Source organism: Drosophila melanogaster, chromosome 3R (assembly GCF_000001215.4).
Source record: "Drosophila melanogaster chromosome 3R".
NCBI classification, from domain to species: domain Eukaryota; kingdom Metazoa; phylum Arthropoda; class Insecta; order Diptera; family Drosophilidae; genus Drosophila; species Drosophila melanogaster.
The window spans coordinates 30,489,913-30,505,875 of record NT_033777.3 but is presented as its reverse complement, the minus strand read 5'-3'; the positions used below and the strand labels follow the sequence as shown (position 1 = coordinate 30,505,875).

The following is a 15,963-nucleotide window of genomic DNA, read 5'->3' as shown; positions in this document are numbered from 1 at the left end:
TGAAAACTTATTTACTAATAATATGTTTTAGTTCCTTTTATGTTGATCTCAAGCGTGTAGCTCTCTGTTTTATTATGGGATGCTGATCGGGAACCCCTACTTTTGTATTAGAAATGCCGAAAAATACCCAACTGTGTCAATGTTTGTTTAGCTGCACTCATGGTGGTAGGCAGACAGTCAACGAAATTGTCTATCTGGAATCCAGAAATCCAGAACAGTTTTAAATGGGACACTGAACAGTCAAAATGTTCCGGCTAAGTATTATTTTATCGTTGCTCTGCGTATTCCCAGTCAATGGAGATTACTACTCGGCTATAAGTGAGCTGGAAAGACTACTCGACGTGGAGGCTTTTATAGTAGAAAAGTTCGATGAATATCTTGAAAGGGCTCAGCAAGAACAGGAGAACTTAAAAAGGTGATCTTAAGCATTAAAATATCTTTCAATCAATACAAAAATGTTTATTTTTGCATCGAAGATTTTTAGATCAGATAGACGAGCAGCAAAATGATCGTGGCGATCTCGAGGAATACTTTGGAAATCCAATCAATGCCTTCATCACCATTAAACGCCTCGTTCATGACTGGAAGTTCAATGTATTTGATCCTGTGTTTGACTCCAGTAATTTTGAGACCTACAAGAACAACTTAAGTGATTCGCTCGAGAAGATCAACTTCAAAGGACCCACCCAAGAGGATCTACATGGAGCCACCCGCGCTCTTCTTCGGCTGCAGAATATGTACCAACTAAACACGGACCACCTAGCTTCTGGCGTTCTCCATCCTGGCGAGAAAAACGCACTGGGCACCTCGTTGAGTGCAAGTGACTGTTTTGAGTTAGGCAAGAATCTCTGCGAGATTAAGGAGTACTCTTACGGTTCCGAGTGGCTATTGGAGGCCAGAAAACGATTGCACGGGAAACCATTAGGTTTTATATCACCCAATGTGAGCGATGTCGAGATACTGGAGCACCTTTCATCCGCCTTCAATGGTTTGGGAAATCTAAAATTAGCTTATAAATTAAATAATGAAATATTGGATAAGAAGCCTGATCATGAGGAGGCTCTCAAGAACAAGATATTGTACGAAGGCCAATTGGCTAGGGAGCGAAGTTTTGCTCCCAGAAAGCAAGTGGAACTGCCTCAGATAGCAGAAAAAGTAAGTACAATACATTCCTTACTAAAATTATGATAAAACTCTGACCCAATTCATAAGGAACAAAAGGAGAGCTACAAGCTATATACGCAAGTTTGTCGAGGAGAACTCCATCAATCTCCGCGGGAGCAGCGGAATTTGAGGTGCTGGCTCTACCACCAGGGAGTTCCCTACTATCGTCTTTCCCCTTTCAAAATCGAGCAATTGAATGTCGACCCTTATGTCGCCTACGTTCACGAAGTTCTGTGGGACAGCGAGATAGATACGATCATGGAGCACGGCAAGGGTAATATGGAGCGTTCAAAGGTGGGTCAAAGTGAGAACTCTACCACAAGTGAGGTCCGGATAAGTCGCAACACCTGGCTATGGTACGATGCGAATCCATGGCTTTCCAAGATTAAACAGCGATTGGAGGATGTCACCGGACTGAGCACGGAAAGTGCGGAGCCCCTGCAGCTGGTCAACTACGGAATTGGGGGACAGTATGAGCCGCACTTTGACTTCGTGGAGGTGAGCTCATCCAGTATGTGAGATGACAGAGCTTCCACACTTTTCTGTACATTTTTCAGGACGATGGTCAAAGTGTTTTCAGCTGGAAGGGCAACCGCCTGTTGACAGCTCTTTTCTACGTAAGCCTTCTGCCATTAAATTCAAACTCAACTGAAACCCCATCATCTTTTTCTTCAGCTAAATGATGTTGCTCTGGGAGGAGCCACAGCCTTTCCCTTCCTCCGATTGGCTGTTCCGCCGGTGAAGGGAAGTCTTTTAATCTGGTACAATCTGCACAGTTCCACCCACAAGGACTTTCGCACGAAGCATGCTGGTTGCCCCGTTCTTCAAGGATCAAAGTGGAGTAAGTAAAGCAAAAACTGTTTTAGTTTCCGATGTGAGATATTCTATCTTTTAGTTTGCAATGAGTGGTTCCATGTGGGTGCCCAGGAATTCAGGCGACCTTGTGGCTTGAGCAGTGATGAGGGAAAGTTTTTGCACTTGAAGGACATATAAAAACAGCAGTAAAATTATAATGTAATCCTTTCAAATAAATACTTGTATTAATCCAATAGATATCCAGTAGCCATTTTATACTCACCACAAAGGTTAAATAACATTTGGTAGATAAACAAAGTTCAATCGAATGACTAAAAAACTAATCTCACCACTTTCCTAAGATATATGGGAAATGGGGGCCTTGGCCTCAGTTTAGCCCCACGATTCAAGCCGGTCAGTCGAGCGTTCTCCAGTCGGTTCGAAATACGATCTAATACATAATATAGAAAATATCTCTAGTCATTGACCCGAGGGCCAAGACCAAAGTGAAGAGCGAAAAGACTGAAAAAACGCCCGAAGACATCTGATTATGCAAATGCCGGTGGTTTTTAGTGTTTTGTGGCTGCTTCAGCTGTTTCTGCTGGTGGAATCCGTTGCTGGAGCTAATTTCGCCAGGGGAGAGGAGCAACTGCAGGCTCTGCTAGACACCGAAACGCAGCTCATCGATGGGTTGCGTGATTATATCGAGCGATTGGAGCGTCAGCTGGAGGAGATCCGAAGGGAGACCTCGGCCATCGAGGAGATCCACAGTCAAGTGGATAGTGTGGAGGAGTACATGGGTAATCCATTAAATGTCTTTGGTATTCTCAAGAGGTTCGAGAGTGTATGGCCCGGATTGGAGCAGAAGGCGAATGCCACTCTGGAGATGGTGTTCGGAGAACGATTGTCCGACAGGCAGTTAACCCTTCCCAGCGAGGAGGACTACGAGGAGTCCCTGAATCATCTGCTACATCTGCAATCCGTCTACGAATTGGACTCGAATAGCCTCTCCTTGGGCGTGGTGAATGGATTTAAGCTGGGGTGAGCTGAAGCCCAGAAAATGGAAAAACCAAAGCAATCAAAAATTGTTTGCATAATTTTAGCTCCTCCATGTCCTGGGGCGACTGCCTGGAAGTGGCTCGCAAGTCGGACTTTCCTGTGGCCAGGTTCTGGCTAGAATCTGCTTTAGAGAAGCTGCCCTCCGCCTCAGAAAACTCCACGGAATCGCAGAGGGAACGGGAAAGCGGACGTGTGCACATCCTGGAGGCAACTCTCAACATTGAATACCGCGCTGGTAGGTTGGCCTAGGATTAAGTGCAACATCTCGGACAGAATTCCCAATTTCGTTTCTTTTATTTTCCAGGGGAGCTTTCCCGAGCCCTGGCAACTGCCGAGGAGCTCCTACTGCTGCTACCAATGAACCAAGGCATTCAAAAAGCCAAAAGAAAGATTGAAAAAGCCATGGCCAAGAAGGAATTGCCCAAGGGAAGGGGCCAAAAGTCGAAGGCAAAGAAACAAGTAAGTGGGTGAATCAGAGATGCAAAATACATTTTAGCCGCAGGTAGTGTCAATTCAAGGAGTCAGAGAGTAAGATTTATTATTAAAGAGTGATTAAATATTAGACTAATAACAAAAATATGTTATTCTTTTACCTAGATATCCAAGTCCACGGAGCAGCTGCTCATTGAGGAGATTTGTCGCGGAGCAAAACAGCAAGTCACAACAGGAAGCCGCTTCAACCACTGCCAGTTGGATGGAAGTTCGCCCTGGTTGCTCCTCCAGCCCTCCAGATTGGAGCCTGTCAGTTCAGATCCATATATAGTTTTGCATCACGATGTATTGACGCCGAAGGAATCCAATGAATTGCTGCAACTTATAGATGAGGAGGAGGATACAAAAGGAGTTAGCTATCAATCGCTGAAGCTATCCAAACTGGCACAAAAGAAGCTTGGAAGGATTAGTCGTCTCCTGGGACTTGAGATTTTAGAACTAGATCCCTGGACCGGACGTCGCCATGGTCACGAGCACATCACCAAGTTGGAGCATAGCTCGGAGCTGAAGCATGTGGCACGTCTCATGTTGAACGTACGTGTTATCCAGCGCGGCCTAATTAAATGACTAATGTGTCACTAATTAATTTCCGATCCCCGCGGCTCAGTTGCAGGCACCCGGAATGGGAGGAGCAGTGGTGTTTCCGCAGCTAGAGCTCGCCGTGAATGTCCCACGTGGCTCGCTGCTCCACTGGCGCACACGATTCGCCGGGGGCTCGTCATCCGAGTGGGACTACCGCAGTGGCCAGGCCATCTGTCCCGTGCTCCTGGGCGTCCAGTTGTGTAAGTTGCGGCGTGGTTGGATTTCGCCTGCGTGCCGGGATTCAGTTTGCGACCCAGTCGCACTTACCACATCCCAAAACAAGCTGTCATCGCTTGTCAGTCGAACGTGCTGCGAGATACCCTGTATGGGGTATATAAGTTCTCCACAAAATATTCGTACAAAAATATTTTTATCGTCGTTAAAAGTAATATCAATTCTTTACATGGCTTACTCTTTCCAACAACTGCACATTCTCACAGTCATTTCTTTGGAGACGAACTCTTTACAGGGTATCGCATGGTCGACATTCACTTTCCCTTTGCTAATTTCCATTTTTATTCATCTCAATTTCGCATTCAGCCGCGTGGACAGGACTCAATTGACGTGGGCAGCGAGGCCTGATGGGTTTTCATGGTTTCCCGATCCCCGCGACATGTGCATTAATTGCCAGCTGGGGAATCAAATAAAGTTGACCTTGGCACTTGATTAAAAATCAGCCTTTTATTGCGTTATTTCCCATTGGGAGTGCCCATCCGACGGTGTGAATGGGCTGGGCAAACAAAGGCTGCCATCCATAATTGTTTGTTTGTTTGTTTGTCGTTAAGAGGAAGCCCGCTACTCAAACACTGGGCCATAAAACAAGTGTGCTGGCCGCCGCCTCTGAAGTCCGTAAATCAGCAAAGATTGCGGATCACAACAGTGTGAGTTATGATGGTCGGCTCATTAACAAATCATTGCTCCAAATTGGCAGCCTGCGGGGGAATTATCATCCATAACAATTCATAAACAATAGACCGCAAGCCAATATGAACTGTCGCAACAGTCGGATGCGAAATGTTAATCAGCGCTGGCCGGAGCTGCTAAATAGTCGAACTGCAGTCTTAAATATCAAACAGCTAACTGCCAATTAGCCAGTATTAATATGCCTGGCTGGTCTAACTCTAGCTAAAGACAATGCCCGATTCGAATCCGATTCGAATGCGAATCGAATTCAGAATTAAGAATTCGAAACGAGCTCGCCAGGCCGATAAGCATCAGTAAATCAGCGCAAAACAAGCCATAAAACACACCGGGCCGAAAAGAAACCCGTACGCTCCTCTTGCCAACTTCTCCGCATCGGAACATGCACAGAACTGGCTAATAAAACAGTTTTCTTCAAATCATAGGCCACCGCAACTAGTTTCGCCATCACACATGCGAAATTTATTCTCGCCGCCGGTTTGCTCTCCGCATCTCTGGGAATGTCTCTCGAAGATGGCCCCAAGATCAGTTCGCCACAAGCCGCGAACATCGCCGGACTTGCAGATCTTCAAGAACGTACCGCATATACACAGCAAGGATATTAATTAGAACCCTAAAGGATATATAGTGCAACCATACAATGCGTGGACTAGTGTTACTGGTGGGACTGATCTTCTTACTGGCTCAGGGATCCCTTGCCTCGGATTACTTTTCATCCATTACGGGCCTGGAGGATCTCTTGCATACGGAGCAGTATCTTACAAGGGAACTGAGGTCAAAGGTTAATGCAATCCAAACTGCACTACAACAGCTCGAGAGGTGAGTAGAACCATGAAATTGATCGATAAAGTTCATAAAGGGGGCCCAATTGAGAGTTCAGGATAGACATATCCATTTGACTATTGACTATATACAACAAATCGTATTCGCTTATGGATTATACAATAGCGTGATAGCAAAGTTAACCCGTATAAATGTTGTCAAGTCACGTCTTTGGCTGAATAGGATTAACCAGTTAGCAACAACTTTTGAAACTGGATAACACTTGTGTTACCAAAGCCTTTGAATTGAAATCAGAATATTTAGGGATACACTCAGAGTCCCAATACGAAGTGGATTTCGTTTTAGTGGGAACTCAAAGATCGATTTTTGGCCCAAAACAAGCCCACAGTAGTTTTTGATAGAACACGATATTTGAAACAATGCTAATTAAATTACAGCCTTTGGTCGTAAGCAAATCCATTAAAGTTTTACTACCCCTTGACTAAACTAGTTTATGTAGGTGCCAGACTTTATGTCTGCTATATATTTGCAAAGATTGTCATGCCAGTGACTTTGGCTAAGTGTTATCACAGACGTCAACCTGTCACCAATCTGGAGTAGTTAGACTAATCTGCTGAGATAGATATTTGATCATTTCTGACAGTTGGCCGGATCAGCGAATATTGGTTATCAGGTTTTGGCTTTGTGTTTGGCATTTCGCTTTCGTTTTATTTGATTTCGCCCCGTTGTTTCTTATCGCGGCGGTCTTTAAAACTATTATGAATATAGAATCACACATAAATTAGAATTAATTAAGCCGAAATACGTGTATGGGCCACTATGACGACACGAGACTCATAAATCGACCAAACTGGTAGGCAACTCTAGTCCGAACTCGTTCAATCCGCAGCGAGCTATCCTCCATCGAAAAGGAGCACACCATGGCCGCGTCGGACACGGAGAACTACCTGACCAACCCGGTGAATGTGTACCGCCTGATGAAGCGCCTTCACACGGACTGGTCTCTGATGGAGGGACGAGTGCAGCTTATGGCTGAGGAGATGAGTAAGTGCGCCCACCACATTCAAGGATTACTGCTATTAACACTTACCTTCTCACCCAGATTTCAATGCTACCAGGGAGTACGGCCTGAGCTACCCCAGCCAGGAGGACGTGGAGGGGGCTGCTCTGGCTCTCGTCCGCCTGCAGAGCACCTACAAACTGGACGTGGCCCAGGTGGCCCAGGGCATTCTGAATGGCGTCAAATACGGGTGAGACCTCAAAGTGGGTTGGGTGGCGGAAGCGGATAAGCAATAACCAGCCAAGCTTAAAATACGGGCTATCCCATCTAATCCCAGTTCAATCGAGTGGCTCCCCTTATTACTTAAACCCAATCGAAATCACTATAGCAGGTGTTTTGCGAAGTCTACCGACTATTAGATCGTGGTGAACTTAGCACTTTTGAAATCGCAACTTGCAATAGTACATTAAAAATATATGTTAATGCTTGATTTTATTGATATGATTATAGCCATTTAATTGAAATAAATTGTTTTAAATGCGCTTAGGTGGTCCCGTCCGCTTCCGAATACTATAAATTAGGCATGTTTCCTGTTTTTCATAACTTCTGACTAAATCAGCTCTTAATGCGTCAATGGAATTTTAATTTTGGAAAAATCCCCCATGATCAGCATACATTTATCCCATAAATCCCATAAATTTATCCCATATTGATTTTAAGGGTATTTTGTAGTTGAAAGAACCTATCAAAACTCTTCCAGCTTTTATTTTTAGCTCCGATATGAGCTGGCAGGATTGCTTCGAGCTGGGTCAACAACTCTTTGAAATGGAGGACTACAACAACACCAAGGTCTGGCTGCGGGAATCGATGGAACGCTTGCGACGTCAGACCAGCCACGCCCCCAGCCACCTAGCGCCCACTAGCGGACCGGATACGGTTACCCTCAACAAAATGGAGGCGACGGCCAAGAGTTTGTTCCAATTGGGTGAGCAAAAAATAAAAGCAGTATGGCTGGGGGAATTGGCCAGTTTTCAGGATACTCATTCGTTCGATTTTAGGCGATTTCGACACTGCTTTCGAGCTGAGCCAGCGAGTCCTTCAGTTCGATCCCAAACGCATAAGGAACTGGCATCTCGGTGACAAGGGAACGGCGCCTCCGGAGGACATCGATGATGTGTATCTACCAAAGCACTCGGACTCCTACAGCGTAAGTCTAAGGTCACTTTGAAATGTGGAGCTTATAGTTTAAATCCAATCCTACAGCTATCGCAGGAGTTCGCCAAATACGAAAAGGTGTGCCGAGGAGAGGTGCATCCAATTGTCCGCCAGGAGTTGCGGTGTCGCTATAGCCGGGGAAACCATCCGTATCGCTTTCTGGCGCCACTGAAGCTGGAGGAGCACAGCCTGGATCCCTATGTGGCAACCTTCCATGATATACTGAGTCCCGGAAAGATCTCGCAGCTCCGGGAAATGGCTGTTCCGCGCATGCATCGCTCCACAGTGAATCCCCTGCCCGGCGGACAGCTCAAAAAGTCCGCTTTTCGGGTGAGCAAAAATGCGTGGCTGGCGTACGAGTCCCATCCCACAATGGTGGGCATGCTCCGTGACCTGAAGGACGCCACCGGGCTGGATACCACCTTCTGCGAGCAGCTCCAAGTGGCCAACTACGGTGTGGGTGGGCACTACGAGCCGCACTGGGATTTCTTCCGGGACCCCAATCATTATCCGGCGGAGGAGGGCAACCGCATTGCCACTGCCATATTTTATGTGAGTTGTGACAAGGCCGTAATCCCCTACATGATTTAGTAAGATTATCTTATCCGTGTACAGCTATCCGAGGTGGAGCAGGGTGGGGCCACCGCCTTTCCCTTCCTGGACATCGCCGTGAAGCCGCAGCTGGGCAACGTTCTCTTCTGGTACAACCTACACCGCTCCCTGGACAAGGACTACCGCACCAAGCACGCCGGTTGTCCAGTGCTCAAGGGCAGCAAGTGGAGTAAGTAACCTGGACGGAGTTGCTACACAACTAAAACTAACTAACTAACTAACTAATTAGAACTTCAGTTTTACGAGCACTAACTAAAGCAATGCCCACACCAAACTAATTGTTAATCACATTTAATACACTCATAAGTGAAGTGAGACCACCAGCTACCTCGAGTTGACATACACAATTAATGTGATTCATTCATCCACCCGATCTTTGCAGTTGGCAACGTTTGGATACACGAGGTGACCCAGACCTTCGCCCGACCCTGCGACGTTTTCCGGGATCACGAGGTGTCGCTGGAGTACGAGATAATCAAATAAAGATCGTGATAGTCAGGTTAACCCCAGCGTGTCTCTTTTTTGGCCTGAACAGACTCAGTGGGTTAAGGGGTTTGAGTAGAGTTTGGCAGAGTCACTCAAAGCTATAAAAACACTCAAAACAAACGAAGCGAACTGGCTTTGAGATGAGCCAAAAGCCAGTTGCGTATTCATTTGCCGGCTTCATTTGCATAAACAAGTTCACGGACAAAGTTTCATTGGGGGATTTGAATATTTTCGGGCCTGTGAAGTGACAACTGCTGCGAGCAGACAAGTGAAAGTAATTAGCGTGGAAATTCAGACTGGCTGGAAAAGTATGAGATTGAGTTGTGATTCCTGGAACATCTGCCATAACTTTTGCCTCTATATACACGCACTTACACAATTCAGTTTATTGAACCCACTTCACTTGATGGGCCCCATTCAAGCAGAACCTGGCCCCCGCGGGCAGTTCTTTGACCAGAAACGCCGTTCCATTCGATTGGAGCGCTGGAACTGCTCGATCGACACCCGCAGCTCGAAAACGCTTGATCACAAACGCCGCGAGCTTTTTCTCATCAGATCTTTCAAAGATCGTCGGTCTTGCCGCCAACTGAAAACAGTTCCTAACGATTCGCGGCTGGAACAACAAGCAAAAAGCGATCCGCGTTCTGAAAACCGGTGGCGTTTTATCGGTTAAGTGCGATGCTTTTGGCCAAGTGCGTCCTTTTCTTGGTCCTGCAGGTATTATCCTGCCACGGCGAGTTCTTCAGTTCCACCTCGGGCCTGGCAAAGCTGTTCGAAACGGAGGTCGTCCTCCTGGCAGAGCTGCAAAATTATGTGAATGAAATTAACCAGCACGCTGAGGCGCTACAGAGGTAAAAGGGATAGAATTTTAAGCCTATCTTTGAAGGATAATGTTTGAAAGAAAAACAATATTAGAAAACGTAAAGATATACAATTTCCTTACGATATTACAATTAATTGTAGTAAATTAATTATATATGAATATATCTGCACATTTTACAAAAACTTGTGTTGATGTTCCAATCAAATAATTATGTTAATTTTATGAGAGTGGAATGAACTGAATTAAAAGAATTTTGAAGACTAACGACCATTGCTCCTCCAGAGAGAAGCTTTTAAAAGGCCAGATTAAAATGGAAAGTTTTTCAGGTTCTAGCCGAGCCTACTACACTTTGATTCCAGATGGTCAGCTTTAATCAGATGCAAATGAGATACGCATTTCGCGCACATGCCACTTTTAATTGGCAGAGCCCATCAATTTTCCAGGCATATATTTTTCCAGATGAAAAATTAGACTGAAAAACAATTGGCAGTTGTCAGCCGGCAGGCGATTGTGAATTTTTCATTTCAGCTGTCATCTACACAACCGCCCACGTAAATCAAAAATGCACATCGAACTACTCGGGTGGGCAGATTTCTAGCTGCTGCTGGTTCGATTTTGGCTAATTAAAGTCGGGTGTGGGAGAGATGGCTTACCGAAATATTAAATTCTAGTTAGCTTCGGTTAGTTTTATTACAATTATGCTGATTTTGTGCCTCAACGACTGACCGGTTGCCATAAAAGTGAATGGCAACCCAGCGACTTGTCGCCGGATTGCAGATCTTAAACTCCCCAACCATCGATGCTATTTGTTCGGATGCGCCGGGTGATATTTATTTTATGGACTGCTAATTTATCCTATTTCTTGGCTTGATTTATTCGCGCCGGTTATTATACTAATTAATGGCTCATATAAAGCACAAATCGCCGGCAAACCACTTTCAGTATCTTGTTGAAATTTGCATTTCATTATCGGGCAAATCGATTGCTACCATTCGAGATCGATATCTAAGAAACAATTGCCGCTAGTTTATGTTGTTGTTCAGAAATACTCATAAGTGTCATCGACTTGGCAGATTTTGGATTTTAAAATATGGTGCACTCATCGCCTCGGATATGCATAACATACAGTGTTATTTGTTTATCATGCGCATTTGCAAACCGGATTCCTGGCCGTCTAATAAGAAACCGTTAACAAATTGTAAAGTATAATATTTATACCGACCTGAGTCAGCCGCCGTAAAAAACTGGTCTTTTAATGTGGAGGCCCTGTAAAAAATTTAATTTCTCTGCCTTACTCATTGCTTGGCGTCTCATTTTCAAAACCCAAATAAAATAGATTTATTGAGAACAAGTGCTGCCACTCAATCATCTGCACAATAACATTTCCAAATTAGTTGTGTCTTGCTTTAGATTCACATTATGATTACGCTCCCAACTTAATGACTTCTAAATTAGCCACAATGCAGGCGACAGGCGTGAAAATAAATGCGTTAAATATTCAAAACAGGTAACCCACCGATAAAACTAAACTTGAATACATTTCTGGGCAGTACTGCTTATTCTTAAGATATTTTTTCATACCTTAATTCTGAAAAATGGTTCCAATCAGCAGGTGCTTAAATTCATTAACACCAGGGAAAGAGTTTTTAAAAGGTTACTTAGCAATCATTTTAAAACGTTTGAATATTTCTAAAATATGGAAAAATGCGAAGATAAATCTTAAAATGTATAACAATTTATTTACTCCAGAGATATCTGGTATCTTGTATCTTTGTATCTTTGTATCTTTAAAAAGCCCAATTAATTATACTTAAACTCCGGTTCCGTTTTGCCAGTGTATAAGTATAAGTTTTAGTTTGACCATCCCAAATAAGTTAATTTATGCAAATTCCTTTAGTTATGAGTCTGATTAATGATTACTTTGTTTATAATCTCAGTGAGATCGATGCCATCCGCGTGGAGCACCTGAATGCCGCCGATGGAATCGATGACTACCTCAACAATCCGGTGAACGCGTTCCGGCTGATAAAACGCCTTCACAGCGATTGGGAAACCTTCGAGGGCAGTGTTACGGCGGATTCGAGTCGCTCAAGTGGGTTGCTTTCTATATCTATATCTATATTTATATTGTGTGAGATGTGATATGAACTTACATTCCTATAGACTATCTAGATACCATGGCGAGTCTTAAGGAGAATCTGAGCTTTCCTTCTCAGGACGATTTTGTGGGATCGGCGATAGCTCTTACGCGACTTCAGCAGACTTATCAATTGGATGTGGCTGAGCTGGCCAGTGGAATCCTGAATGGCGTTAAATATGGGTGAGCAATGGCCATGATATGAAAACTCCATATTATATATTGTTTAAATGAACCATAGCTCTGTATTGTGATGCACAAGCACAAAGTGCTTGTTTAAATGATGGCCCAACAAAATCTTGAAGCTTTTGCGCTTTTAATTTGTTGTCATAAGATGACAAAGCAGCAATTATAAGTTTTTTTTTTTATGTTGTGAATTTTAGACTGGGATATTTGAGAGAAACCAGTAGGGTGGGAAAGGAAGCTATAAAGCTAACGACTTGGTCAATCTAACATCATTGCTAATAACTTATGTTTAACATACTACTATAAGGTTCCGCCAAAATAAACTATTAACACGCGTAATTACTATATATTAACCCTTTAGTACGGCCATGTCGTGGCAGGATTGTTTTGTCCTTGGCCAGCACCTGTATGCCCTGCGAGATTACAACCACACGGTGCCATGGCTGCAGCAGTCGATGCAGTTGCTCGGAGAACAGTCCTACGGGTCGGAGTCCGCATCCCTAGACTTTATGGAGGCAGTGGTGGAATATCATCGCGAGATGGGTGCCCACGAAAGTGCCCTGAGTCTGGTGAACCATGTGCTTTCCATAGAACCGGACCAAAGGAGTCACCTTCTGGAGGCTCGTCAGCAACTGGAGGAGCTAATCACGGATGGGGACAAGAACGGGTTGCTTCACTTGACAGCACGAAGACCTGGAGACTACCATGAGTCCCGGGAGTTTCGTATGTACGAGCAGGTGTGTCGAGGCGAGTTGGCACCACTTCCATCCAAGCAAAGAAATCTTAGGTGTCGCTTAAGGAAGAGTCGCTTGGGCTACGCACCATTTAAGTTGGAGGAGCTCCACCTGGACCCACTGGTGGTGCAATTGCATCAGGTTATTGGCTCCAAAGACTCGGACTCCCTTCAGAAAACAGCTAGGCCTAGGATAAAAAGATCCACTGTGTACTCTTTGGGTGGAAATGGAGGTTCCACGGCAGCCGCCTTCCGCACCAGTCAAGGTGCCTCCTTCAATTACTCTAGGAACGCAGCAACGAAACTTCTTAGCCGACATGTAGGTGACTTCTCAGGTTTGAATATGGATTATGCAGAGGATCTGCAGGTGGCAAACTATGGGATCGGTGGACACTATGAGCCGCATTGGGACAGCTTTCCCGAAAACCACATTTACCAAGAAGGAGATCTACATGGCAACCGAATGGCAACGGGCATTTACTACGTGAGTTTATTGCAGTTTCTCAATCTTTTAGAATAATTAATTGAATACTTTCCAGCTAGCTGATGTAGAGGCCGGTGGAGGAACCGCCTTTCCCTTTTTGCCACTGCTGGTGACTCCAGAAAGAGGAAGCCTTCTCTTTTGGTACAATCTGCATCCCTCTGGAGACCAGGATTTTCGAACGAAACACGCCGCTTGTCCTGTTCTTCAGGGCAGCAAATGGAGTAAGTAAATCTTTTTATACCTTGCTACTAATTCAGTTTATAATGAATTCATTAAACTAGTTGCCAATGTATGGATTCGTGAACGCAATCAGGATAATGTAAGGCCCTGTGATCTCGAAAGGGGACAGGAAATCTCACTGCATTACAGGGACTTCGACTAGAAAATTCACTCAACGCCAATTAAAATAAGATATTAATTTATTAAATGTTTATTATATTAAATTACACCTAATCTCGATAGGCTAGCGACTTGTAGCTATCTGAGGTGAGGTTGCAGGGACGACGGAACTCCTGGTATCCCGAGTGCATCCAGATGTTGCCAACTGTAATATGAACATGAAGTGATAAATACAGTTTTTAGATACTTATGAAAAGAGGAAAGTGTACTTACTCCGCTTGGAACCCACGATAACTGGACAGCCAGCATGCAAAGTGCGAGCATCCACATGCAGGGATCGATGAAGATTGTGCCACATGACCAGAGCTCCTTTGACAGGAGGCAGGAACACATTAAGCTTGGTGAAGACAGTATAACCTCCTTGTTCCACATCAGAAAGCTACAATATCAGAAGCTTGTAAAAGATTCAGAACTAAATAAAGAACTATAACCCACATAAAACATGCTGGTGGAGATGCGATCTCCTTCGAAGTTCTTCGGCAGATTGACCTCAAAGTAATCCGGATGCGGCTCGTACTGCCCTCCAACTCCGTAGTTGGCCACCTGCATATGCTCCGCTCCGGCCATATCGAATCCAGATACAAACTGGATGATCCGACCTACGGAATTCATCACCGGGGACTTGTAGTCGAGCCAGGTTTGCTGACTGACCCGCAAGTCCCTCACGGTGCCTTCTCCACCACTTCCGGCCACAGCGGACCTAACCATCTCCTCCTTGTCCGCTTCCTCGAAGATGGACAAAATCTGTTTGGAGCTCAGCATTCCGTGATAAACATTTATATCCGGATCCAAGTGTACCGGTTCCACTTGAAGTGGAGCCAAGGTGAAGTAAGCATGGCGTTTTCCATCCAGGTAGCATCTTAAGGGATCACCACTTCGCTCTTCGGGCAATCTTCTGCCCTGGCATAACCTAGTATAGTTGGAAAACCAAGAGGGTTTCGTCTCCTGGACATTCTTTCCTGGCACCCTGCTCTCCAGATACTTTTGAGTTTGCTGGGCGGAATGTGTTGGTTGCGATTCAAGGATCTGACTCAGTAGTCTTGCGGCTTTCTTTGGATTGCCCAACTCAAAATTAGCCATGGATGCATACTCACGGATATCTGAAAGGTAGTGATCCGCATCTTTTTCCTCTCTTGGACTATTTCGAAGAAGGATAAATGCAACTTGAAGCCATTCCAGGGATCTCTGATATTCTCCGAGATCGAAGAGCTGTACACCGATTTCGTAGCATTCACGCCATCGTAAGTCCGAGCCGTAGTTTAAACCGCCGATGATGCCATCGGCCAAATCGGAGGTCGCGAGATTATAGACCTTTTGTAGCCTGGCCAAGCCCTTGATGGCTCCCTGGAGCTCAGATTGATCTGGGTAGCCCAAGTCCCTGCTCAGAACCTCCACGAATGCACGGAACTCTTTTGGGTGTTCAGAATTTATTGTATGAGTTAATTATGGGATAACAATACCTACCTTCTCTGGCGTTGTTGGCGAGTATGGGTTCAAAGATCAGCGAATCCCAATCCCGAACCAATCGCTTGATCAATCTGAAGGCGTGCAATGGGTGCCCGAGATAGTCATCCAGCTTTAATTGGGATGTCGCCCACTCATGTTCCCGTTTTATTTGCTCAACATACCTGTTAAATACTCAAGTAATTTTCCAGACTACTTTGTATTGTGTCGTAGTACCTGCGGTAGAAGTCAAGCTGCTTTTGCTGGGACTCCACATATGAACGCGTGGCATTTAGGAGTTCTTCTTCCACTTGTGCTAGATCCTGCATACTGTCCACCGATGAGTAAAACTCACCGTTCGCTACTCCAACCCAAATTATAAGCTGGAAAATCCCAATATAAAGACAGTGCCGATCCAACATTATGACCAGAGCACTGTGAACCACGAGTTACTGATGTAGACTGGTTCTTGTTCAGGTACGAACTGAGCCAAATAGAACGATATTCCATTTGGAAACTGTCACGTATCCAGACATAAACGCTGTGCAAACAAAGATGTCAGATACAAACACCCTCACAAGTGATGCTAAGTAAACAACTATTTCGATGTGACTCTCTAAATCTCTCCATCTCCTGCCCTCAAATTTCA

The 15,963-nt window shown here is 44.9% G+C and overlaps 5 protein-coding genes across 6 annotated transcripts; 4 read left to right on the top strand and 1 right to left on the bottom strand.

Annotated features, from left to right (window-relative positions):
* Nucleotides 1-214: 214 nt before the first annotated feature.
* On the top strand, nt 215-2,211 carry PH4alphaSG1 (prolyl-4-hydroxylase-alpha SG1). The gene is made up of 6 exons (NM_170497.4): nt 215-415; nt 477-1,155; nt 1,213-1,662; nt 1,722-1,781; nt 1,840-2,005; nt 2,060-2,211. The coding sequence occupies exons 1-6, from the start codon at nt 246-248 to the stop codon at nt 2,155-2,157; spliced, it is 1,623 nt and encodes a 540-aa protein (NP_733376.1). The 5' UTR covers nt 215-245; the 3' UTR covers nt 2,158-2,211.
* A 158-nt stretch (nt 2,212-2,369) lies between these two features.
* On the top strand, nt 2,370-4,752 carry CG31371 (uncharacterized protein). Of its 2 annotated transcripts, NM_170496.3 has the most exons (7): nt 2,370-3,000; nt 3,063-3,253; nt 3,323-3,477; nt 3,616-4,044; nt 4,118-4,292; nt 4,376-4,422; nt 4,633-4,752. In NM_170496.3, exons 1-7 carry the CDS (start codon nt 2,516-2,518, stop codon nt 4,672-4,674), a joined length of 1,524 nt encoding a protein of 507 aa, NP_733375.2. In that variant the 5' UTR covers nt 2,370-2,515; the 3' UTR covers nt 4,675-4,752. The 2 variants fall into 2 exon arrangements, with proteins under 2 accessions (NP_733375.2, NP_001247369.1); NM_001260440.2 differs by lacking the exon at nt 4,376-4,422.
* Nucleotides 4,753-5,549: 797 nt separating this feature from the next.
* Nucleotides 5,550-9,125, top strand: PH4alphaNE1 (prolyl-4-hydroxylase-alpha NE1). The gene is made up of 8 exons (NM_170495.2): nt 5,550-5,832; nt 6,686-6,840; nt 6,899-7,046; nt 7,570-7,781; nt 7,855-8,003; nt 8,060-8,563; nt 8,627-8,792; nt 9,006-9,125. The coding sequence occupies exons 1-8, from the start codon at nt 5,654-5,656 to the stop codon at nt 9,104-9,106; spliced, it is 1,614 nt and encodes a 537-aa protein (NP_733374.1). The 5' UTR covers nt 5,550-5,653; the 3' UTR covers nt 9,107-9,125.
* Nucleotides 9,126-9,722: 597 nt separating this feature from the next.
* PH4alphaMP (prolyl-4-hydroxylase-alpha MP) lies at nt 9,723-14,063 on the top strand. Its single transcript, NM_079855.3, has 6 exons — nt 9,723-9,960; nt 11,870-12,024; nt 12,096-12,252; nt 12,617-13,472; nt 13,528-13,693; nt 13,754-14,063. The coding sequence occupies exons 1-6, from the start codon at nt 9,788-9,790 to the stop codon at nt 13,852-13,854; spliced, it is 1,608 nt and encodes a 535-aa protein (NP_524594.2). The 5' UTR covers nt 9,723-9,787; the 3' UTR covers nt 13,855-14,063.
* Nucleotides 13,889-15,802, bottom strand: PH4alphaSG2 (prolyl-4-hydroxylase-alpha SG2). The gene is made up of 5 exons (NM_143544.3): nt 15,552-15,802; nt 15,336-15,499; nt 14,307-15,280; nt 14,085-14,250; nt 13,889-14,016 (listed from the first exon to the last, which is right to left on the bottom strand). Exons 1-5 carry the CDS (start codon nt 15,734-15,736, stop codon nt 13,922-13,924), a joined length of 1,584 nt encoding a protein of 527 aa, NP_651801.1. The 5' UTR covers nt 15,737-15,802; the 3' UTR covers nt 13,889-13,921.
* Between the last annotated feature and the right edge of the window lie 161 nt (nt 15,803-15,963).

Coding starts and splice junctions, on each gene's coding strand:
- PH4alphaSG1 (NM_170497.4), top strand. CDS start 246: ATGTTCCGGCTAAGTATTATTTTATCGTTGCTCTGCGTATTCCCAGTC. Junction 416..476: donor GAACAGGAGAACTTAAAAAG/GTGATCTTAAGC, acceptor TTTGCATCGAAG/ATTTTTAGATCAGATAGACG. Junction 1,663..1,721: donor CGCACTTTGACTTCGTGGAG/GTGAGCTCATCC, acceptor TACATTTTTCAG/GACGATGGTCAAAGTGTTTT.
- CG31371 (NM_170496.3), top strand. CDS start 2,516: ATGCCGGTGGTTTTTAGTGTTTTGTGGCTGCTTCAGCTGTTTCTGCTG. Junction 3,478..3,615: donor AGTCGAAGGCAAAGAAACAA/GTAAGTGGGTGA, acceptor TCTTTTACCTAG/ATATCCAAGTCCACGGAGCA. Junction 4,423..4,632: donor TGCGAGATACCCTGTATGGG/GTATATAAGTTC, acceptor TTTCGCATTCAG/CCGCGTGGACAGGACTCAAT.
- PH4alphaNE1 (NM_170495.2), top strand. CDS start 5,654: ATGCGTGGACTAGTGTTACTGGTGGGACTGATCTTCTTACTGGCTCAG. Junction 5,833..6,685: donor GCACTACAACAGCTCGAGAG/GTGAGTAGAACC, acceptor TTCAATCCGCAG/CGAGCTATCCTCCATCGAAA. Junction 7,782..7,854: donor CAAGAGTTTGTTCCAATTGG/GTGAGCAAAAAA, acceptor GTTCGATTTTAG/GCGATTTCGACACTGCTTTC.
- PH4alphaMP (NM_079855.3), top strand. CDS start 9,788: ATGCTTTTGGCCAAGTGCGTCCTTTTCTTGGTCCTGCAGGTATTATCC. Junction 12,025..12,095: donor GGCGGATTCGAGTCGCTCAA/GTGGGTTGCTTT, acceptor ACATTCCTATAG/ACTATCTAGATACCATGGCG. Junction 12,253..12,616: donor CTGAATGGCGTTAAATATGG/GTGAGCAATGGC, acceptor TTAACCCTTTAG/TACGGCCATGTCGTGGCAGG.
- PH4alphaSG2 (NM_143544.3), bottom strand. CDS start 15,736: ATGTTGGATCGGCACTGTCTTTATATTGGGATTTTCCAGCTTATAATT. Junction 15,500..15,551: donor CAGCTTGACTTCTACCGCAG/GTACTACGACAC, acceptor AGTATTTAACAG/GTATGTTGAGCAAATAAAAC. Junction 14,251..14,306: donor TCTCCACCAGCATGTTTTAT/GTGGGTTATAGT, acceptor CTGATATTGTAG/CTTTCTGATGTGGAACAAGG.